Source organism: Petromyzon marinus, chromosome 21 (genome assembly GCF_048934315.1).
Source record: "Petromyzon marinus isolate PM22_M1 ecotype Great Lakes invasive population chromosome 21, UKy_Petmar_22M1.pri1.0, whole genome shotgun sequence".
NCBI lineage: Eukaryota > Metazoa > Chordata > Hyperoartia > Petromyzontiformes > Petromyzontidae > Petromyzon > Petromyzon marinus.
Genome location: NC_133687.1, coordinates 146982 through 171872, shown reverse-complemented (window position 1 = coordinate 171872; position 24891 = coordinate 146982). Strand labels below are relative to the sequence as shown.

The window sequence follows — 24891 nt, the reverse complement described above, 5'->3', positions numbered from 1 at the left end:
CCCCCTAACCAGACGCACCAGCTGTGCCCCCTAACCAGACGCACCAGCTGTGCCCCCTAACCAGACGCACCAGCTGTGCCCCCTAACCAGACGCACCAGCTGTGCCCCCTAACCAGACGCACCAGCTGTGCCCCCTAACCAGACGCACCAGCTGTGCCCCCTAACCAGACGCACCAGCTGTGCCCCCTAACCAGACGCAGCAGCTGTGCCCCCTAACCAGACGCACCAGCTGTGCCCCCTAACCAGACGCACCAGCTGTGCCCCCTAACCAGACGCAGCAGCTGTGCCCCCTAACCAGACGCAGCAGCTGTGCCCCCTAACCAGACGCACCAGCTGTGCCCCCTAAACAGACGCACCAGCTGTGCCCCCTAACCAGACGCACCAGCTGTGCCCCCTAACCAGACGCACCAGCTGTGCCCCCTAACCAGACGCACCAGCTGTGCCCCCTATCCAGACGCACCAGCTGTGCCCCTTAACCAGACGCACCAGCTGTGCCCCCTATAATCCAATCCACGTGCAAGCGGCCGTTGTCGGTAACCCCCGCGGACTTTCTGCAGCACGCGGATTGGCCACGTTGGGTGAGAGCGGGTGACGTCATCAGCGCGCGACCCCGTCGACTTTTTTTCTGCGCGGGACGGCGGCGCTAGGCCGCGTTCGGCACGGGTGGTCGGCAGGTAACGACCCCCGCACGCCCGCCCGCCCCCCCGCCCCCCCCGCCCCCCCCGCCCCCCCCGCCCCCCCCCGCCCGCCCCCCCCCCGCCCCCCGCCCCCCGAGTGACTTTCCCTGATCGCTCTTGAAGGAGGTGAGCGTATCGGCCTGGTTGCTGATGTTCCGATGCGGTTCACGGTGCCACCATCGGCGTCTACGAGGAGGATCACGCGAACGCCAGGGGGTGCCGATGGTGGTGCTTTGGTCTCGAATGCTGTGTTGATTATCCGGACGTTTCCGCGTGGCTTGCGCTCCGTTCGCCGGCGTCCTGGCTGATATTCTCGGATGGCGACAGCAGCAGCAGCAGCGCGACCCCAGGCGGGGGGATCGGGACTCGAGTCGGTGACGAGGAACATTGTTGAGTTCTTGGTTTACGATGGGCAGGCGGGTTCAGTGTCGATAGCAAGAAAACGCGCGACTCCTTTGCAAGTTCGTGCAATATCTCTGCAGATATTTGGTGTCAGGATGCTCCACAGACCTCCAGGGAGCCGGGGAAGAGCGATGCCGGTTTCAGTGTTGCGCTACGCGATGCGCATTGCCCAACTGTGTAAGAGTGCATCGAGCGAGTGCCGGTTGTGTCCCGAGCCCCCGGACCAGGCCCGAACGCAGAGGCGATCCGTGGGAGGGCGGCAGGCCGCAGAACATCGCGCTGGGGCGATCCGGCTCGCCACTGTAGCTTGGCGAATCTTGATTTGGTCTTTTTCACAGGATGTGTTTGAAGTGGCGCTTATAATATAAATGTAATACTGGCCGGTTTAGAGACTAGGTTTGGGGATAGACTGTATCACACTCACTGTACCATGGGCTCAACGCAAGTTCACGCTTGTTTTGATGTACGTTGCGTTTACTCTTCGTCACACTGATTCCCGGTATCGGTGTTGATTTGCTTTCATTGTTTGAAATATTCAGACATTGAAGGGGGCCCACGTGTTGGAGGACGGGCTGATACAATTACTGTATCCCGCCTATATAAACAGCGACTCAGAGATGGGAGCATAGGAGACATCGGCTGAGACGTCTCATATGAGCAGGGCAAAAAGCGTAATATACATGCTAAGATTTAAAGGGATATCAAGCTATTGCTGAATTAGACAAGGACATGGTTATATACCTCAGTGTTAATTGACTAAATTAATGTAAATATTCACACTGAGAGAAGAGCCGTGTTTAGTGAAAATCAGCCTGTGCTGTGGTGGTGAGCGACGACTGTGTAGCAACTACCAAGCAGGCATTGTTCGTGATCGCGTGTAGGTAGCAAGTTATCACACTGCGCTACTCACCCGGGTACCTGAGGACCCGAGTTCGATTCACGCTCACGGCTTACACCAGTGACGATTATCTGAACTGGCCGTGGGCCTTCCTTAGGTCGACTGACCCTGAAATGAGTACCTGGTGCGATGTGTAAATATCGCCACTGGGAAGACAAAGGCGGCCGTGCGTGGTCTCGGCCATCCACCCCCTCGTGTGCCGTGCCGACCTTCATAGGTGCTCGCTTACAGCACTTGCTACAACAGTCTGTTAAGGCTATACGGGGGATTTTTGTTTTATACGAGATCAAGCAGAGGTCATTAGGGTTGTCTTCAGGGAGAGACGCAAACTTGGACTCTTGGCGCACAACTAGCGGCGACTCCGGTGCCACCGGTGACACGTGCACACTTTAACGTGTGGTGTTCACACTATAGCGCGTTTTCGCTATAACGCGGTTCTTCCATTCGAGAACACTTCGCAATCGCGGAATGCGCGCACTCAGTGGTGGCGTAACGAGCGTAGCGTGGGGGGCAAGCGGGGGGGGGGTGCCTTGCCCCCCCCCCCCTGATGGCAAAAGATACGAGTTGGGCCTGCCTTGACAACCACCACAAGAGATTTCGATTTAAAGCTTTCGTGACTGCAGCGATTCATCTTCTTGGTTCTTTCAGTAAAGTCACGTAGAAGGGAATAATAAAATAAAAATAAAACAATAAAAAAAATTCTCACGACGTTTCGGCCACAACACAAGTAGCCTTCCTCAGGTGAAGAAACAGAACTGTCAGAAAGACAGCGCTCCAATGAACACTGCGAAGCCTGGCAGCGTATTTTAAGCTGGGTGGGAGGAGCAGAGCGCCTTGACAAAGGAGTTTACATATTAACAGAAGAATTTAGCATTCAAGCAGCTGTGTTAATGTGATAGATTAGCAGGATGTTAAAGTCAGAAATTAGCATGTAACTGGGAGATTAGCATGATGTTAGTGTGAGGGATTAGCATGTAACTGGTCACGGAAGTAGCTATGTTAAAGTCAGAGTTTACATATCAACAGAGACATTTAGTATATTGACGCTAAATAACTCCAACTACACCAACTATCATACAATAAACCGATGTGAAAGAACTAAATATAAACGACATCAATATAATCAATGTACTCAATATATTCTCCAATAAGCTGAGCTATTAACATAAAGTAACTGGGTATACACTACACTATATAATGAATACCATATAGTAAACTGATTAAAAACTAAAATATAAACTACATCAATAAACTCGATATACTCTCCCATCAGCTGAGCTACTTACATTGGCGGTTTCTTTTTTCCTCAACGTTAGCACCACGGAAAGTGACGAGCTTTGTTCAGACGGACGAGTCCATCTATGCTCGGAACGGAGGAGCGGGGAGGGAGAGAGAAACAGCCACGATGCGCTGCTCTGTCCTGTCTTGCATTACAACTATGCTATAAACTAGACTACTATACATTATAATATTTTACCTTCCAATCTAAACTACATTGTATAATATCGCATACACTGCCCAATGTAAGCTCTAACATGCATTATATTGATATGCCTCCAACTAAACTTTTTTCTACATTACACGACTATAAACCGTAATATACACTGACATAGACAAACCCCACCATTGAATTATACAATGCGTTACTATACACTACCCTATACTTTAGACTATAAAAATATTAGACTTGTAAAATTACACTGTATTATTCTACCAACCCTACCGTATACCACACTGCTGTATATTCACTATACAATTACGATACTATATATTGCCTTATGAATTATGTTAAACATTACACTGTTATACTATTTATTATTATACAATATGCTATAAACCATACCATTGACCGTCGTGTGAAAGGTACTAAGAGGCAGTGCCAGCAAATGGACTGCGGTCTGAAAGTCACCGTAAAATACAATAAATAAAGAACCAAAATGGTTTATCACGTCTTTCCAATGATTACTAAGCAAAAATCCATCTTCTCGGTGGGAATTGTCTCTGTGTTTGTATATGTGGACGGCCTCATGCACGAACCTCTCATGGTAGCCGGATGGCTTGCAGATAACCTCCGTCTTGGAGAAGTCAATGTCATGTGAGCCCACTGAATTATAACAGTGATCTGCCACGGCTGAGGTGTTCGTCCTACCGTGTTTCAAGTCTGCTTTATGTTCACTGATGTGGTCCGAGACATGTCGTTTGGTTTCTCCAATGTAACTGCTACCACAGAGGCAAATTAGTTTTAAACGCCCGGGTACTGTTTGTCTGGAACCACATCTTTTACAGACGGGACCAGATCACGGATTTTATGTACTGTGTTGAATCGGACCTGGATCTTGTGTTTATTCAAGAGGATCCTTCATGGTTGGAGTGATGGCTTTGCAGATTGTGTAGTCGGAGTAACCATTAGCCTTGAGAGCTTGGTGTACGTTCTTGAGTTCACTGGCAATGTGTTCCTGGTCGGAGATGCATTGGGCTCTATGGTATAGAGTCTTGATGAGGGAATTCTTCTGGGATGGATGGTGGTGGGAATCCGGTTTTAAGTATGCATCCGTATGGGTAGCTTTCCTGTAGACAGAGTGGCTCATTGAACCATCAGGACTCCTTTTAATTAGGACATCCAAAAACGGTAGCTTGCCATCTTTTTCGACTTCCATGGTAAATCTGATGGCTGGGTGTATGGAATTAATGTGATCGAGAAATTGGTCTAGAGCAGGCCGGCCATGTGGCGAGATGACAAAAGTGTCATCCACGTACCTCTTCCATAAGGTCGGGCGTAGAGTGGCAGTCTGGATGGCGTCAGTCTCAAATTTCTCCATGAATACGTTAGCTACAACCGGAGATAGGGGGGAGCCCATTGGGGTGCCCTCAGTTTGTTTGTAGAAAGTTCCGTTCCAGGTGAGGTATGTGTTGGTTAAGCAGTGTCTCATCAGGGGGGTACATCAGTATGCAGTCCTTGATGAACCAAGTCTTCAATGATTGCGATGGTGTCAGGTACAGGAACTTTGGTGAATAAGGAAACCACATCAAAACTGACAAGCAGGTTGTCTGGGGACAGGGAAATACCCTTGATTGTCGATACTAGGTGAGTAGAGTTTAGTACTGCAGAGGTGGTTTTTCCAGTAAAAGGCCGCAGGATTTCAGACAAAAAATGAGCCAGTTTGTAGGTGGGGGAGTTGATAGTAGAAACAATGGGACGAAGGGGTGTATCTTTATGTATCTTTGGAAGGCCATATAATCTTGGTGGCCTGGCCGCAGAAGGTTTCAACGAGAACTGTTTGGTTTGATCAATTAATGCGGTTGAATCAGAAATGATTTTGTTGGTTTTAGTGACGAGGCTGTTGGTGGGGTCTCTTCTTATTTTTTTTTTTATAGCTGCCATCGTTGAGTAGTTCCTGAATTTTGTTGTTATATTCTATTTTGTCCATGATTACAGTGGCATTGCCCTTGTCGGCTGAGAGGATGGCAATGTCATCCCTCTTTTTAAATTGAGAATTCAAAACGCTCATCTTTGCTGATGTTGCTAGCTGGCCTCTTAGCGTTTTTTAGGGTTGCAGTGATTTCAGATCTTGCTACATCTGCAGCGATGTCACCCAGGCCCTTGAGAGCCAAAGTTCCTGTACCTGACACCATCGCAATCATTGAAGACTTGGTTAATCAAGGACTGCATACTGATATACCCTCCTGGTGAGACACTGCTTAACTAACACATACTTCACCTGGAATGGAACTTTCTACAAACAAACTGAGGGCACCCCAATGGGCTCCCCCCTATCTCCGGTTGTAGCCAACGTTTTCATGGAGAAATTTGAGACTGACACCATCCAGACTGCCACTCTACGCCCGACCTTATGGAAGAGGTACTCGGATGACACTTTTGTCATCTGGCCACATGGCCTGCCTGCTCGAGACCAATTCCTCGACCACATCAATTCCATACACCCAGCCATCAGATTTACCATGGAAGTTGAAAAAGTTGGCAAGCTATCCTTTTTGGATGTCCTCATTAAAAGGAGACCTGATGGTGCAATGATCCACTCTGTCTACAGGAAAGCTACCCATACGGATGCTTACTTAAAACCGGATTCCCACCACCATACATCCCAGAAGAATTCCCTCATCAAGACTCTATACCATAGAGCCCAATGCATCTCTGACCAGGAACACATTGCCAGTGAACTCAAGCACGTACACCAAGCTCTCAAGGCTAATGGTTACTCCGACTACACAATCCGCAAAGCCATCACTCCAACCATGAAGGATCCTCTTGACGAACCATTCAAAACCATTACCTTACACTACATTGTGGGGGTCACAAAAAAGATCTCCAAAATCCTGAATACACACAAGATCCAGGTCCGATTCAACACAGTACGTAAAATCCGTGATTTGGTCCCGTCTGTAAAAGATGTGGTTCCAGACATACAGTACCCGGGCGTCTGCAAACAAAGTTGCCTTTGGTAGCAGTTACAGTGGAGAAACCAAACAACATGTCTCGGACCGCATCCGTGAACATAAAGCAGACTTGAAACACGGTAGGACGAACACCTCAGCCGTGGCAGATCACTGTTATAATTCAGTGGGCTCACATGACATTGACTTCTCCAAGGCGGAGGTTCTCTGCAAGCCATCCGGCTACCATGAGAGATTCGTTCATGAGGCCATCCACATATACAAACACAGAGACAATTTCAACCGAGAAGATGGATTATGGCTTAGTAATCATTGGAAAGACGTGATACACCATTTCGGTTCTTTATTGTATTTTACGGTGACTTTCAGACCGCAGTCCATTCGCTGGCACTGCCTCTTAGTACCTTTCACACGATGGTCAATGGTATGGTTTGTAGCATATTGTATAATAAATAGTATAACAGTGTAATGTTTAACATAATTCATAAGGCAATATATAGTATTGTAATTGTATAGTGAATATACAGCAGTGTGGTATACGGTAGGGTTGGTAGAATAATACATAGTGTAATTTTACAAGTCTAATATTTGTATAGTCTAAAGTATAGGGTAGTGTATAGTAACGCATTGTATAATTCAATGGTGGGGTTTGTCTATGTCAGTGTATATTACGGTTTATAGTCGTGTAATGTAGAAAAAAGTTTAGTTGGAGGCATATCAATATAATGCATAATGTTAGAGCTTACATTGGGCTGTGTATACGATATTATACAATGTAGTTTGGATTGGAAGGTATAATATCGTAATGTATAATAGTCTAGTTTATAGCATAGTTGTAACGCAACACAGGCCAGAGCAGCACATCGTGGCTGTTTCTCTCTCCCTCCCCCCTCCTCCGTTCCGAGCATAGATGGACTCGTCCGTCTGAACAAAGCTCGTCGTTTTTGTGGTGCTAACGTTGAGGAAAAAAGAAACCGCCACTTTTTTCGACATAGAATTGTAATGTATAATGACTTATTGTAAGTAGCTCGGCTGATTGGAGAGTATATTGAGTTTATTGATAATATTGATGTCGTTTATATTTTAGTTTTTTATCAGTTTACTATATGGTATTCATTATATAGTGTAGTGTATACCCAGTTACTTTATGTTAATAGCTCAGCTTATTGGAGAATATATTGAGTACATTGATTATATTGATGAAGTTTATATTTAGTTCTTTCACATCGGTTTATTGTATGATAGTTGGGTAGTTGGAGTTATTTAGCATCAATATACTAAATGCCTCTGTTGATATGTAAACTCTGACTTTAACATAGCTACTTCCGTGACCAGTTACATGCTGATCCCTCACACTAACATCATGCTAATCTCCAAGTTACATGCTCATTTCTGACTTTAACAACCTGCTAATTAATCACATTAACACAGCTACTTCAATGCTAAATTCTTCTGTTGATATGTAAACTCCTTTGTCAAGGCGCTCTGCTCCTCCCACCCAGCTTAAAATATGCTGCCAAGGTTCACAGTGTTCATTGGAGCGCTGTCTTTCCGACAGTTCTGTTTCTTCACCTGAGGAAGGCTACTTGTGTTGTGGCCGAAACGTCGTGATAATTGTATTTTATTACGTTTTATTTTTATTATTTTATTATTTCCATTTTACGTGACTTTACTTAAAGAACCAAGAAGATACCACGAGAGATCTTTTCAACAACAGTGTAAAAAGAACAACAACACTCATTTATATTCTTTAGGTCTTTCGGTAAAGGCACGTAGATAGGTTCAAAGCAAATAGCAAAAAATCTACGACGTTTTGATCGCAACACAAGCAATCGTCATCAGGATGACGTAGATTTTTAGTTATTTTCTTTGAACCTATCTACGTCACTTTACCGAAAGACCCAAAGAATATGAATTTCTGCAGTCACGGAAGTTTTATGTCAAGATTTTACACTTATTTAATGTGCAGTTTAAATTATTTTTTGTGAAAATTATTTCATTTACGTTCCACATTTTAATTTATTTGAGCGATAATGTAATATTGCAAAGGAGGTATGACTACGAAGCTGTAGTGGCTGCATTTTGTGAAGACAGAGCGCCCCCACGGCGTTATATGTTCGAGACCGTGAGCAAAACAACGATGTGATGAGGCAAGAGAAGCCGTGTTATATAATAGCCTAGGTGCGACCGTGTGAGACAAATCAAATATTGGGGACCCACATGACCGATTACCGGAACCCTTGCACCGTTATAACACACTGAGCGCACCGTTACCACGCATTTTTTGAGTGGCCGACGACGAACTTTCTTTATCTGCGCGGCTGAGCGGGACAGTGATAGAGTACGTGGAGTGATACCAGAATGGTGTTCCCTCTGTCAAGTTTCTGACCATCTCACTGCGTGTGTGCGTACTACATCGTATTTCGCCGAACTTCATCGTTTCCTTATTTATGGGGAAATTATTTTTATTTCACATTTTTCGCTTAACGTGGCACTTTTCAGGAACACATCTACCACCTTAAACACTTACTGTATTCCGCTTTAATATTAAATATTCTGCTGAAAAATTGCCATCTCTCTCGGTGTCCCAGTACCAATACAAAATGTACTCTGCATCACCATAGATCCTCCCAGTGAATTTAATTTCCACGTACGTGACAATAGACTTAGGGATAGATTGGTTTAGAGGTAGATAGGCACAACTCTCTTTTAAATTTTATTTTAGTTTCATATACAAGTCTGTTCTATTACACGGTAGTTGCGTTCCTGAAGAACACCGCGATGACACGTGAGATGCGTATGCAGGCTGAACAAAGACTGAGACGTGTGGGTAGCATCTAGAAACATCCAGCAGCATCCCACCTTGTGTGATGATGCTACGCCGAGGCAGCCGTACAACCACTTATTCCTACTAATGCCACGTAGTTCTGTTTATTCAATCCTGTTATATTAAATTTGCATTATAGTGATAAAGAACGTGTTCCCTAATGCATTAATCGTGTTATTTCCAATTCGCATAATAACAGGTGTTATAGGCTAGCAGACTGTGTGTACTTCATTTTATTTCTCAGATTTTTCCACCTCGAGGATGTAGGGCAAGTAAATTCCTTTAATTGAGATGGCGTTTGGGCCGAGGAATGCAAGTGGATTGTGCCCTGTGCTGACAAGAATACATCATCCCACAATGCATTGTTCCAGCAACATTTTAAAATTTAACTTTCAATCTAAATTAATTTTACAATGTTTAAGGATTTGCTGTTATGTAACTATTCATATGCCTATTTGGAAACTGGTCATCAGAAAACACTATACATTTTATTCTCACCAGGCCCTATTGGTGTAAAGTTCAGTCTCCAACTCGTATTGTCCCCTCCATCTCTCCGGCCCCTGTTTATGTGCTAAATAAAAAAAAAACATTGCCCAAAACACAATTTTTATATTAAAACTTTTATTGACAGTGTTATTGATGAATGTGTCGAGTTTTTGTGATTGTGCACCACTGTCAATACAGCATCACCAAATAATTGGGTTAGAGATAGACTGGGTTTGAGATAGGCCGTGTGAGAGTCCAAATTAGAGATAGACCAGCTTATATTTGGGCCTAAGTTAAGGATTGGTCTGGTTAGAGATAGGCCAGGTTAGGGTGAGGCCATGTTAGAGTTGGGCCAGGTTATAGATTGGCTGGGCTAGAGATAGGCAGGGAGGCAGGGTTCAAGTTTGACTGGGCTAGAGTTATACTGGGTTTGGGGTACACTGGGTTAGAGATAGGCTGCAGTTAAAGTTAGCCTGGGTTAGAGATAGGTCTAGTGATAAGGCTGGGTTGGATATAGGCTGGGTTTGACTTGGGTTGTCTTACCTCTAACCTTGTTATTTCCATCATTGACAGATGTCACGTTTGAGACAGGAGAAGGAGGAGGGGGAGGAGGCGATGGCGACGAATGGTGAAGAGGACAACAGTGAGGATGACGAGAGAGGAGAAGATGAGGATTGGGAGGGCTACAATCGCAACATAGAAGTGACCAGGAAGAGGCAGCAGCTGCGACACAAGTACCGCGAGCTTATTCACAGCCTCCAGGGTGCGAATCCATTCACACTCAGTCAACACGGTGGTGACCAGGGTGTGAGTCCACTCAAGCAGTCAATACGGTGGTGACCAGGGTGTGAGTTCACTCACACTCACAACACGGTGACCTGGGTGTGAGTCCACTCATATGGACAACACGGTGGCCAGGTCTTAGATTCCAGGATTCAGTTTTATACTCCTCTAAAGAGCCTCGGCACCTTACTCGACGAGAATGTCGTTTGATCACCACGTGCAAAATATAGTCAGGTGCAGCAATTTTCATATTGGGGTTCTATGACACATTCGGCCACGAATGAGTCGTGACATAGCCAACACAGTGGCATGTAGCATCGTATCGACAAGGCTCGATTATTGAAACTCACTACGGCATTCTAGATTTGAAGCTTTCGTGACTGCAGGAATCCATACTCTCTGGTTCTTTCGTTAAAGTTACGTAGGTCGTTTATTTTATACCGACGTGACTTCACTATGGCATGTCTGCAGTAACCGTCTCGTTGAGCACCGGACGGAAAACTGATATCAGTGGTGTCAAGATCGGCCTCTGGAGGAGGTTCTTGAAGGACGCTACTGGGCAGTTGGAGACAGTTGCCCTCAAATTAGGGTTAGTCATCTCAGTCAACCCATGACACCTGGTTCTGTCTCATGACCTGTCAGTTGAGCATTTGCCAGTTCACGTGGCCTCAAAATGCATCTAGCCTGGCACAAGCTCTGTGGTGATGTCATTGCCACTTTGTGGTGAATGGTGGATGTTGTTGTGTATCTGATTGTGTGCGTTTATAACCGTGTGTCTGCGTTTCTCTGTGTTGGCGTGTGCAGAGGACAGAGAGGAGCTCATTAAGCCAGACAACGAAGGACTCGCGACCGCTCTTCAACAGAGTCAGAAACTCTTCCGTAGTGGTGAGTGTCATGTCCACTCATCCATCTGTCTTACGCTCTGTATGCCTACCTTGCTGTATGTCTTTGTTTGTGTTTGTGGCTATGTCAGTAAACATCCTGGCTAGGATAATTATAATCAAACATCGCCTTGCCAGGCAAACTGAGGAGAGGTTTGTGGAAGCCCAATGTGGTTTCAGACCAGGCCGGTCCTTCACAGACACCTTATTCTCTGTCCTGCTACAGCAGAGGTGTACACAACTTAAACAGAACCTACATCTCTGCTTCATTGACCTGGTTAATGCCTATGATACCATCAATAGACCAGGGCTCTGGGTCATTATTCGTGCTTTTGGAGTTTCTGACTCTCTCCTCACAATCATTAAGGACCTTCATGATGGTGGGCAGGCCTGAGTAAAGCTACGTGGCCAGGAGTCGGAGCCATTCCCTGTTCACCTTGTGGTGCGACAGGGATGTCCTCTGGCCCCTACACTTTTAAATAATCTTCTTTGAGATGCTTTCCATGGTTGTACTCGAGGAATTTCCATCTTGTGCAGATACAGTGTGAGGCTGATTGATGGCCGGCTGTGGTCAAGAGATTGCTACTCGCTCTGTGTAGTTGGAAATGCTATGGCTGTGGCTGGAGTGTGCTTCTAAAAGATGGGGCTTACTATCAATTCCACAAACACAAAGCAGCTGCGTGGGTATTTTATGCCATCAAATACTCCACCTCTTCAACTCCCCATGAGTGATGGGGCAGTTGTGGAGAGAGTGGAGAAGTTTCTGTACCTGGGGCAGTGTGTTTATTACCATCTCCACTTTAGCAATATAGGTTTCATTCCAAATCAGTTGAGCGGCATTATTTTTTCATCAGCTGCGTAACGCTGTGTGGAAGTTTTCTGACCTATCGCTCCATACTAAGCTTCAGGTCTTCTCGACCACAGTGATGCCCTCCCTTCTGTATGCTTGTGAGACGTGGAGCCCTCAAATGGAACATTTGCGCCGGTTAGAAACATTCAGGCTGGTTTGCCTATGATCTATCCTGGGTTTAACCAGACTGGATTGTGTGAGGAGCACACAAATCCTGAAAAGATCAAGACACAGTCCATCAGTGAGCTCCTCCGGCAAGCAAGGCTACGTTGGCTGGGTTATGCAGCCTACATGCCCTGCCACCGGATGTCCAAGCAGCTTATATTTAATTTGACAGAGGGAGCTGATTTGACATGGCATGGGCTAGAGAAGAGATGGACTGATTGTCCTCCTCGTTAGAGGATGCTCGTGAAGGACACTACGGGGCAGTCGGAGGCAGTCGCCCTTCAACAATAGTGGAGGGCAGAGGAGCGCTCAAGAAAACGAGTGGAGCGCTGGGTGGCTTAAATGCAGGAAATTGGCACAGTAGGGGGCATAGGTGGTGCACCTGATCTGGCACAAGTGCTGTGGAGAATTGGTGGCTCAGTGGTTAGTGCTCTTGGAAGATGAAGGTGGCCGGGCGTGGTTCTGGCCACACCAACGCCCTCATAACATGGCGTTCACAGGCGTTCTTGTGGAGAAGTTGAGCAGAATGTATGTGCAGACACTACATCTCCTTCATATATCCATCTATACACAAGTATTTTTATTTATCCTATCAGCCAAATTTCAGCAGCATTGATTAGGTATAAGCCAAAATTTAGGCCAGTTTAGATATTCATTGTCTCATCAACAGAGTCAAGCTCGCTTCATTCGATGCTGGTGATCTGCCAGTTGTCGAGAGGCAGGCTATGCCGGCTTTCGTTGGTGCATACTGGCAGCACTTGCCCCGGCAGCCTCAGTAGGCTTTGTGCCTTTGCAGTGAAGGAGACACGGGAAGCAGCGATGGACTCGCAGTTCCTGGTGCTGGCAGCCACCATCGGGCAGGAGAAGGCGACGCAGCTGCACACGGGGCTCCTGGACTTCGACGAAGGGGTCTTCTCGGAGCACGTGGTGAGAGAGCGTGAGAGCGCGAGAGAGAGTGAGTGAGAGGGAGTGAGAGAGCAAGAGAGAGCTTCAGAGAGGGAGAGAGTGTGTACATGTGTGTGCCACATTGGTTAGCACGCTGTGCTATAAACCCGGCAACCCAAGTTCATTTCGCGCTCATGGCCACCAACACCTGGGCTTTCCCTATGTCGACTTAGCCTCAAATAAATGCCTGGTACATTGTGTGAACACTGCCACTTGAGAGACAAAGGGTGTGGTGCTGGCCACCGACCTCCACATGTGTAAAACAACAATAACTACCTTTCGCCACTAAGTGGAGGTGACATCACCACGGCACTTGTGCTAGGCTAGGTGTACTTTGAGGCCATATGAAGTGTCGAAGGCCCGCTGGCAGGAGTCATGGTACAGACCCAATTGCCATGGGTTAACTTGACTGAGATGACTGGCAGATGGACCACCTGTACTCCCTACTGAGCCAACTTGCTGCGTTTTAGCTGCCATGTAATCTGCTCATTGTTGTACATTTGTGTACAACAAAGACAAAGATCCCTCTTATAACCTGAACAGACTGTTGGGCCAAGTGCTCTTGGCGAGCACCCATGAAGGCCAGCACAGCACACCGTGTAGTGGGTGGCCAGTACCACACCCAACTGCTTTTGTCTCCTCAGTGGCGATGTTAACACATCACACCAGGTACTCATTTGAGGTTGAATCGACCTAGGGTAGGCCCAGGACCGGTTCAGATAATCGTCACTGGTGTTTGCCGAGCGCGGAAATCAAACTCGGATCACCGGATTCAGCGCACTAACCGCGACAAAGACACTAATAGTAGGAGGCACTCTATTTGCTATAACCTTCACAGGTACAAGTGTAGTGGGTTATTTTCCAATAGGTGCACACCAAGACTTGGAGGCAACACGTTTTGCACTAACACAACCAATACTGCTCAACGTTCATTCCTAACCACCTAACCATTTGAACGGAATCTCTATATGGTTGAACAATAACAGCCAACACGCCGTTTGGTCGTCGTGTGCGGAGACTGAAGAGCGAGGATCGAAGAAGGCGGCTTCATTCCTGGGTCGAACGGCCACATTCCCTCTCGGGACTCGGCTTATAACAGCTGGGGCGTGGCGGAGGTTCTGGATGCACACCACGTGGCCCCTTCACTCCCCACTGGGGGTTCCCATGCCCCCTCATCCGGTCACGTGCTCTCGCGGGTTCACTCAGACTATCATGACCTGACCCGACCTCCGAGACATCCGGAACCTGCCCCCTAGTGGGTCCCTTTACACATTACATCACTAGCCTTAGAACGGCCTATTTATGTCGCTACATACTATGGTCAGGACAGCTAATAGGCTGCCTGACTGACAACGCCGAGGAGGTGAAGACGGTGACGAAGACTCCAGCAGCACGACGGGTTCCACTCCAAACAAAAGCCCCGAACCTTGCTCTGGGTCCCCCTTTTATCCACCCAGCGTGACATCGCTCCACCTTTGGCTAGATTCCCCCCTTCTAGAACCTACAAGAAGGTTCCTGGGCTTTACCTCACGTGCCCCCTCAATCACCTTTGCCCCACATCCCTTTCTCAGGCTTATCACATGACCTGTTGGCAGACATGGCTGCCACAACAGCAGATCCCTTTCTGTGCCAGCAACCAGCACTACGCGCCATAGTGCCCCATTCCATGTCACTACACAACAACAACAACCGCCATTCGCCACTAAGTGGCGGTGACATCACCACGACGCTGGTGCCAGGCTATGTGCACCTTGAGGCCACGTGAAGTGTCGAACGCCCGCTGGCAGGAGGTCACGGGGCAAACCCAGGTGCCACGGATCGGCTGACTGAGACGACTGGTTGATGCACCACCTGTGCCCCCTACTGTGCCAACTTGCTGTGCTTTAGCCACCTGGCGCTCCGCTTGTTGTTGTGAGCGTCGCTCCTCAGCCCTCCGTTGTTGGAGGGCGACTGCCTCCAACTGCCCAGTAACGTCCTTCACGAGCCTCCTCCACTGAGGCCGATCTTGACACCGCTGGTACCAGTCATTGGCAAGTCCACTCAGCTCCACATCCTCCTGTACCACATCAACTCCCTCTCTTCTCTAGCCTGTGCCGCGTCCATTTAGCCCCCTCTATCTGGCCGAATAAAAGCTGTTTAGGCATGCGGTGGCTGGGCATGCGGGCTACATGACCCAGCCAATGCAGCCTTGCCTGCCGGAGGAGCTCACCGATGGGACTTTGCCCAGATCTTTCAAGGATTTGTGAGCTCCTCACACAATCCAGGCTGGTTAAACCCAGGATGGATTGTAGGCAGGCCAGCCTAAATGTTTCTCACCGGCGAAGATGTTCCATTAGGGGGGTCCACGGTTCGCAAGCGTAGAGAAGGAAGGGAATGACCGTGGCCGAGAAGACCTGAAGCTTCGTGCGGAGCGACAGACCAGGTAGCTTCCACACAGCGTTACGCAACCGATGAAAAGATATTGCCGTTCGACTGATTCGGAGTGAGGCCTCAACTGTTAAATCGGAGCCGGTCATGAGCACACTGCCCAGGTATGGGAAACTCTCCACTCTCTCCACAACTGCCCCATCACCAATTGGGAGTTGTGGGGGTGGAGGGTCTGATGGTACAAAATACCCAAGCAGTTGCTTAGTTTTGGTGGGGCTGATGGTTAGGCCTCACCTCCAGTTTCAGCAGCAGCGTCTCCAACTCCTCCTCTGAATGAGCAGCAATTACCAAATCATCGGCATACATAACGTGGTTGACCAATAGGGAGCCATCCCTTAACCACACCCGGGCATCGATCAGCATCCCATTACATCTGTACCAAATGGAAATTCCTCCGGTACAGCTATTGAAGGCTTCACAAACTACGTGGTCAAAATAGATGTTAAATAATGTGGGAGCCAGAGGACATCCCTGTCGCACCCCAAGGTGTACAGGAAATGGCTCTGACTCTCGGCCACGTAGTTTTACCCGGGCCCGCTCACCCATCATGAATGATCGTGAGCAGAGGGTCAGGGACTCTGAAAGCACGAAGAACAACTCAGAGCCTAGGCCTACTGATGGTATCATAGGCCTTGACCAGGTCAATAAAGCAGAGATGGAGGTCTTGTTGGAATTCCCTACACCTCTGCTGTAGCAGACGGACAGAAAATATGGCATCTGTGCAGGACCGCCCTTTCCTTAAACCGCATTGGGGCTCCGCAAGCCTCTCCTCAGCGTGCCTAGCAAGGCGATAATGAATAATCCTTGCCAGGACCTTTCCCGGCACACTGAGGAGTGAGATGCCCCTGTAGTTGTTACAGTCTGTGCGGTCCCCCTTCTTAAAGAGGGGGACCACCAGGGCATCCTTCCAATCCTGTGGAACCCGTCCAGTGGTCCAGACTGTTGTTATGATGTCATTTAGGGCAGTCTGTGCACAAACGCCACCCTCCCTCAGCATTTCGCTTGGAAGATCATCTCTGCCCGGTGCCTTTCCTGGTCTCAGACTCTGGATCGCCTTCAGTACTTCCTCAACAGATGGCAGCTCAGCCAGCCACTCACAGAGGGCGACTTCTTCCAATATTTGAGGCTTCGCAGCCTCAGCAGGGTCATCCCCACTTTGTCCCACGTTATCCTGGCTGAGGGATTTCCCCTCCCCCAGGACCTCACAGAAATGCTCAGCAAATCTGCAAACCTGTTCCTGGGGGTCGGAGATTGGATCACCGTTTTTTTCCCCTAATGATAGTAATAGGTGTGGCACTGCAGGATACTTTTTTGATGGAGTGAAATAGGGATTTGTGATCGCGGGCCACTGAGGCAGACTCCATCTCTTCAGCAACCCGCGACCACCACCCATCCTTGCAGCGCCTCACGGCTCTCCAAACCTCCGAGTGAAGGATGTGGTAAGCCTCCTCATTCTCTGACGTGGGATGCTGTAGACGATTAGAGTGGGCCTGTCGCTTTTTCTTAACCATCCTGAACACCTCCTCTGTCAGCCAGGGTCTCTGGGGAGGTCTGGACCACGTTCCCAAAGCAGCCATTGCAGCTGCATGGGGTCCTGGGTGTACACCCACCACCGGAATGGAAGAATGGCAGGCGCATCTTACAAATGACTAGTCGATGGTCAGAGGGCAGATCAGCTCCACGGTAGGTCCTGGTGTCAAGGACATGGGCTCGCATCCGCTGGTCTGTCACTATGTAGTCCAGCAGATGTTCTTGGTTGGACCCGGCATGCATCCATGATGTTGTGTGGATGCGCCGTTGCCGGAGCAGCGTGTTGGTAATTACAAGTCCATGGGCTGCACAAAAATCTAGCAGCCTCCTACTGTTGTTATTGAGCTGTTCTGGCCCATGGCTTCCAATCACTCCAGACCAGGTGCCAGCATCATGACCAACTCGGGCATTGAAGTCACCCAACAAGACGACTCTATCCCGAGGGGCCACTTTAGCCAGCACCTGTGACAGGAGGTCATAGAAGGCATCTGCCTCATTGGCCTTGCCTGCATCCCTCCACGGATGTTCGTCTTCGGTGGGGGCATAAGTAACCACGACCACCACTCCTCGCCTCCGGTTGATGGGACGGCGAGCCCAAAGTAGCCTGGGGCTTACAGCTTCCCACACCTCACCGCCACGCTCCCACGCCCCCTTAATCATTTTGTTCAGAAGAAGAGCCACAAGCTGTTGTTTGGCAGTCTCCTGCCCCGAGTAGAGGACTGTCCACCCCTCATGGTGGCAGGAGCCAGAGCCGGTCCACCGGACCTCCTGAATGCCACAGAGATCTAGGCGGTACCGGTCCAGCTCCCGACAGAGAAGTGGCAGCCTCTACTTTGCAGTGAGCATTCGAACATTCCACGTGGCCATCCGTAGTAGCTTTCGTTGTTTCTGGAGGAGCCCCGAGATTAAAGATTCAATCTCCTGGCTCTGCCAAATGGGGTTTGGCCAGGAGACGTCATAGATGCCTGTCCCCCCGGGCCTCCGGCACGAGCTTATTAGTTAGATATTTCAGTCGTGGTTTAGTGGTAATTTATTGAAGGTGGAGGGGTTACCAGCCCCTCGCACCCATCCAGAGCCCCCATTTAGCCGCTGTGGTGGTGACAGACGCCCTGAGGGGAAAGGCCAATTTTAATTGGCCCTCCCCCCACGGCACTGTCCACAACAATGTTGCCCGTCCGGCACCACGAGGAAGTCGGTTACTACACAAAGATCAAAGATCCCCCATATAGCCTTAACAGACTGTAGGGGCAAGTGCTGTTAGCGAGCACCTATGAAGGCCGGAACGGTACACGAGGGGGTGGGTGGCCAGCACCACGCCCGACCGCCTTTGTCTCCCTAGTGGCAATGTTTACACACCGCACCAGGTACTCATTTGAGGCTGAGTCGACCTAGGGGAGGCCCGGGACCGGTTCAGATAATCGTCACTGGTGTTGACCGTGAGCAGGAATCGAACCCGGGTCGCCAAGTTCATAGCGCAGCGCGCTAACCGCTACACTATCGCACTCACCCGTGCCGTCCCCCTGTGCCCCCCCCCCCAGTTGACGTACATGGGCTGCTCCCGTGGAGACGGTGCGAGTGCGGGGGCAGAGTCGCTTTGCAGGGAGGGGGAGAAGCTGGGTGGCAGCGACGAGGACACACGACAAGGACAAGGAGGATGCGACGATGCATACGTCACGGAGGACAGCACTTGCTTCCCACGCGGAGCCTGGGCCCGGCTCGCAACCTGCACCTCATCCTATATGAGCGTGGTGCCCACCTTCCACTACATGTGAGAGTCGCGCCCCCGTGTCCCCCCGTGTACCCCCGTGTCCCCCCATATCCCCATGTGTCTCTCCATGTACCCCTGTGTGGCCCGTGTCTCCGTGTATACCCATGTTCCCTGATCCACCTGTGTGTTCTTATGTATCACCGTGTATCCTCCCATATTGTCTTGTCTCTGTGTGTCCCTCTGTGTCACCCTGTGTTTCTCTAAATACCCCCATGCTGCTCTGTGCCACTCTGTGTGTCCCCGTGCGTCTCTGCATGTCTCTCTCTTGTGTCCCCACGTCCCCCCTGTGGACAGGCTGGGTACATTCAAGGCAGACCCACTCCCCGTGCAGCGCGCTGAAAACAAGAAGTCCCGCCCCGTGAAATCAAGACAGGAAATGCGAGCCATGCCCCAGCAGGTCCCGGCCTCCCTCCCACACTGACCCTTGGCCCCTGCCCCTCTTCATTTCTGTAGCTAGGATATGTTAACTACCTCACCTGGTATGCAGGGTTTGATCCCGACCCTGATGCCTGTATATTTGGAGTTCGCATGTTCTCCCTGTGGTCATGTGGATTTTTCTCCGGGTACACCGCTTTTCACCTCCACATTTAGAAACATGCCTTTAGAATATTTGGCTGCTATAAATCTCCAAATGATAAGCCACTTCGTTGAGCTATCATTTGTGGCCAGGTTGCTTCTGCGTGTGGGGAGCAGTTATGTCGTGGTTTGCGCACTGCTCTTACAGTCCTGGACCTCCTCTAGGTCAAAGGAGCCTTAAATCAAGACCTAGTGTGGTGTGTATACATCAGCATTAGGGGAGACAAAGACGGCCAGGCGTGGTGCTGGCCACAGCATCCCCTTGTTCTCCGTTGTGGTCTTCATAGGCACTGCTCGTTAACAGCACTTGCCACAACACCATATATAGGCTACACAGGGGACATTTGTTCTTTTGTGTGTGCAGCTCAAAAGGTTTGAACCCAGCAGCGAAGAGGCAACAGTCAAGGAAGTGGAGAGGATTCAGAGCGTTCTGAAAGAAAATATAAAAATTAACGGTGAGTTAATTAGCTTTGTAAAAAATTACCAATCACTCAATTTATAAATCGCTCAAATTGGCAATCTCTCAATTGGGAGAGCCTCATAGCAACATCTCCCTCTCGTGACAGACTCATGCCCATGTAGCAGGGCTGCTCTGCTGTGTACACATTTGGTGTACAGGGACAGCTGCCGCTGTGGGTCCCCTCGGGTAGACTGCAGGCGCTGTGATCTGCCGATGTGTTCCAGCTGTGGCCATTCAATACGTGGATGTGTATGAACTGTTGGGAACGCATGCCCATATATATAATGGCTCCATTTAGCGTTGATTCGATTAGTGCTCACTTATCCAGGAGCAATGACGCATTCTGAGGAGCGCGAAGCGAGCATCGCCAGTATTCTTGTCGCTAATGAGAGTGAATGACTCGATTTCCCCCTCCTTTTACAACGGGCATCACATGATTCACTATCCGTGGCCACATCGAAAAACTGGAATGGCCGACGCCGCGCAACTCCCGTGGCCCCGGCGAGTGAACGGCCACTCTGCGCTCATGGGCTGGAGGCGCCGTAAGTGCCGGCGTAGGCACCGCGTCGCTCGTGGAGCAGCACGGGGACCATATCAATGTGATATTATTGTTATACGATTAATGTCCAGAGCGAGCCGTTGTTTTGTCTTCATACACGCGAGCACCCTGAGAACACCCATGGTGTGCGAGTAGGGCAACACTCAATCCACGTACAGATGGAAACAACCCACTTGCTGTGCTGCTGTGTGTCATGAATGCGCGATCCACCAACCCTCGCCACGGTCGCAGGCCACGGTGCAGTGACGCTCAGCAGTTACTGAGTGAACTTGTTGCTCATGACCTTTGTGAGGCTCGTATGATATTAAGCCCCCTCTTCATGGCTGTGTTTGTTTCACTTCCACACATGTACACATGCATACACACACCCACGCATACGCACGTAAACAAACACGCACACAAACTTACCCACATGCACGCAGGGGGGAAGCCGCTGGTTTTCTTTGAGTTTGTCATCAACTCCACCTCCTTCAGCTGCACGCTGGAGAACATCTTCCACACGGCCTTCCTCCAGCGGGTGAGCCACGCCATGGGGCGGAAACCACGGGGGGTGTGGAGGGTGCCACAGGGTGGACACCACGGGGGTGACAACATGGGGGGGGATGCCATGGTGGGGGTAACAAGGAGATGTGGAGACATGGGGACACGTGACATGGAGACACGGGGACATAGGGATATGAGGATGGCGAGACCGTGAGATGGATGATCTGTCCCCACGTTGCTGCATCTGTGTCTGCAGAATGGCAAGGTCCGGATTAGTCGGAACAAGGCCTGCGTTCCCCTGATAGGTAAGTCCTGATAGGTGAGTCCGATACATGTGCCTGTGTATGGGCCTCCCCAAGATCAACTCGGCACTGAGGAGACAAAGGCATCCATGCGTGGCGCTGGCCAGACCACCCCTTCATTTACCATGGTGGCCTTAATAAGTTGCTCTCTAACAGTATTTTCCCCAACAGCCTGTGTAGACCACACGGTATCTTTGTACGTTTGTATATGTTTTTGTGTCTTCGCAAGTTGGCATAATGGGGAGCACAGGTGGTACATCTGCCAGCCATCCATAAAATCCTTCTTGGAAAATGTGCTATTCATTAACCCTATTGTTAAATCCAAGAAACCTAAAACGTACATCTAATTGCATTTTAACTATCCCAAGAACAAGAATTGGAATAGGTGACAGCCATTGCAGAACCAATGTTTTGGAAGAACTTTGTTTCCTATCTTAATTTTGTAAATCTTAAAACAATATTTTGCAGAAGATTAGTGTTGCATACAGCCACATTTGCCAATGTTATTTGTAAATTGTATTTGTAAAATGTATATTTAAATTTGAATGTACAATTTTATTGAGGGACTGTGTTGTCTTTGTGTGTGTCTGGGACTGTTTTTCTGTTCTGCTTTTCCCAAGCTTGGGAATTGAAGTACTATTGTAAAATGAACTTGTATATTATTTTGTTGAAGGGGGCACCACAGTGGTGTGGTGTTATCTTCCTCGCCTGGTATACAGGTCAGGGGTTTGATCCCAACCCTGACGCTTGCTGTATATTTCGAGTTTGCGCATTCTTCCCGTGGACGCGTATATTTTTTCTACGGGTCCTCCAGATTATTAATATAATTATGCTCGTGTACATTTCCACATGATAAGCCGCTTTATTAAGCTATCATTTGTGACTAGGTCGCTTCATAAAATAAGCTAATAGCTCAGTGGGCTTTACCTGGTAAGGTAACATATTTTTGAAGTGATTTGATTACCTTTCCTATACTTTGCACTCCTATTGTATTTTTGTATGGTTATAACGTTATGACCTGCCCCTACTGGACACCTGTGAAAAATAGCTTTATTGCTCATCGGATTCCTCTCGTATGAAAAAATATTCTGATTCTCATCTCAGTCAACCCATAACACCTGGGTCTATCCTGCACCTTCCAGCGAGCATAAAACAACTTCACGTAATGGCCTTAAAGTGCACCTCGACTGGCACAGGTGCTGTAATTATATTACGGTCACTTAGTGACGGATGCTTTTGTTTTATAAGTGGGTCTGTGCTTGTTTGTGTCTGTTTGTGCTGGCCTTAATAGGTGATCGCTAACAGCATATCTATGGTGTTTGATTTTTTTTTAGAGTTAATCGAGGAAAATAAGGGAGGGAGCAAGACAATAGAAGAAGAGAGGAATGAAACCAACCAGGAAATCATGACCATCGATATCGAAATCTGGAAGGCAACTCACGCACACACACACACACACACGTGTGTGCATGTACGTGAGTGCGTGCATGTATGGAGCGGTACTGTAGTGATTAGGACGCTGTGCTACGAACCCAGCGACCCGAGTTTGATTCCCGCTCACGGCCAACAGCAGTGACGATTATCTGAACCGGTCCTGGGCCTCCCCTATGTCGACTCAGCCTCAAATGAGTACCTCATGCGGTGTATAAAATCATTGCCACTGAGGAGACAAAGGCGGCCGGGCATGGTGCTGGCCCCTCACCTTCTCGTGTGCTGTGCCGGCCTTCATAGCTGCTCGCTAACAGCACTTGGCCAAGGATATACGTGGCATGTGTGTTCCATGTGCGTGTATGAGTTTGGGATCTGTGTGTTATGTTGATTGTGCATAATGCTGCGTGGAAGCTACCTGGTCTGTCGCTCCACACAAAGTTTCAGGTCTTCTCAGCCACAGTCATGCCCTCCCGTCTCTGTGCTTGTGAAATTTGGACCCCGCTAATGGAACATATTCGCTGGTTAGAAACATTTAGGCTGGCCTACCTATGATCCATCCTGGGTTTTACCAGGTTGGATTGTGTGAGATCACAAATCCTTGAAAGTCCCATCGGTGAGCTCCTCCAGCAAGCAAGGCTGCATTGGCTGGGTCATGTAGCTCGCATGCCCAGCCACTGTATGTCTAAACAGCTTTTGTTTGGCTGGATAGAAGGGGCCAAATTGGCACGGCATGGGCTAGAGAAGAGATGGAGTGATGTGTTACAGGAGGATGTGGAGCTGAGTGGACTTTCCGATGACTGGTACCAGCGGGGTCAAGATCGGTCTCTTTAGGAGGCTCGTGAAGAACGCTACTGGGCAATTGGAGTCAGTTGCTCTCCAGCAATAACGGGAGGACAGGAGCAACGCTCACAACGAGCGGAACTCCAGGTGGCCAAAACATAGCACAGGTAGTGCATCGGCCAGTCATCTCAGTTGACCCATGGCACCTGGGTCTGTCCCATGACCTCCTGCCAGCGGGCGTTCGATTCTTCATGTGGCCTTAATGTGTACATAGCCTGACACAAGCGCCGTGGTGATGTCACTACCACTTAGTGGCGAATGGCGGTTGTTGTTGCTGATTGTGCACGCGCGTGTGTGTATGTGTGCATGCAGGAACTTATCGATCTGTTTCAGATCAAGTCATCCATGATCTCACCATTGCCCGACTACGCCAGCCACTAACCCTGCGTTGCGGCACACAGACTTGCATGTGGCCTGGCACGGGGGTCAGTATTAACTGTCAAGGGAGGCCCTTGCGGTGGTTGTGTTGTTATTTTGCTTGTGCGTGTTTGTTGGTTTGTTCGTGTTGTCTTGGTTGTATATCTAGAATATCTCTGCTCTTGAATATTTGAACCAGTCCTGTGCCTCTTAAGTCGATTGAGCCTTAATTGAGTAAATAATATTCCTCAGGAGACAAAGTTGGCCAAGCGTGGTGTTGGCCACACACCCCTTCATGAGCCGTATTTGCCTTAATGGGTGTTAGCAACAACATTTGCCCCAACAGTTAGTGTGGGCTATGTGCGAGATCTTTGTGTTTGTTATGTTATGTGTTATTCATAATGTGTGTTATAAATAAATTGTGCTTTTGGTTGGAGGAATAGCCAGAGAGACGTCACTCTTCTCTTTCCCTCAGCCTGCGTGGTAGCAGGAGGGTTCGGGTTAATGTCTTGGCCTTGGTTGAGATCAAAGCCCCTCATACAGACACAACAACAAACACAGCCACAATTTGCCAATAAGTGGCAGTGATATCACCACCGTCATTGTGCCATGTGAGTGACGATGCCAACCCCAGCTGTGAGCGCTGATGAAATTCCTACTTGCAAACCAGGCTATTGTGGGTTTGAATGGGGTTCTAGGTGAATACCCACCACTGCAATGGCCGAATGGCAGGTGTATATTACAGACTACTAGGAAGTACCCGGCTTTGCCCGGGGGATTTTTTTTTTCACAACTTGTCTTCTTTTAAAAACATAACAGATACATACACAA

General features: G+C 48.7%; 1 protein-coding gene across 3 annotated transcripts; it reads left to right on the top strand.

Moving 5' to 3' along the window:
- Positions 1-568: 568 nt before the first annotated feature.
- LOC116944707 (non-structural maintenance of chromosomes element 4 homolog A-like) lies at positions 569-24506 on the top strand. 3 transcript variants are annotated; one of them, XM_076068376.1, is made up of 11 exons: positions 569-674; positions 10277-10466; positions 11291-11371; positions 13179-13309; positions 18823-19052; positions 19347-19449; positions 19993-20083; positions 21070-21164; positions 21387-21435; positions 22767-22864; positions 24016-24506. In XM_076068376.1, exons 2-11 carry the CDS (start codon positions 10277-10279, stop codon positions 24082-24084), a joined length of 1137 nt encoding a protein of 378 aa, XP_075924491.1. In that variant the 5' UTR covers positions 569-674; the 3' UTR covers positions 24085-24506. The 3 variants fall into 3 exon arrangements, with proteins under 3 accessions (XP_075924491.1, XP_075924492.1, XP_032814390.2); XM_076068377.1 differs by lacking the exon at positions 569-674 and adding an exon at positions 764-803; XM_032958499.2 differs by lacking the exon at positions 569-674 and adding an exon at positions 945-1066.
- The last annotated feature ends 385 nt before the right edge of the window (positions 24507-24891 follow it).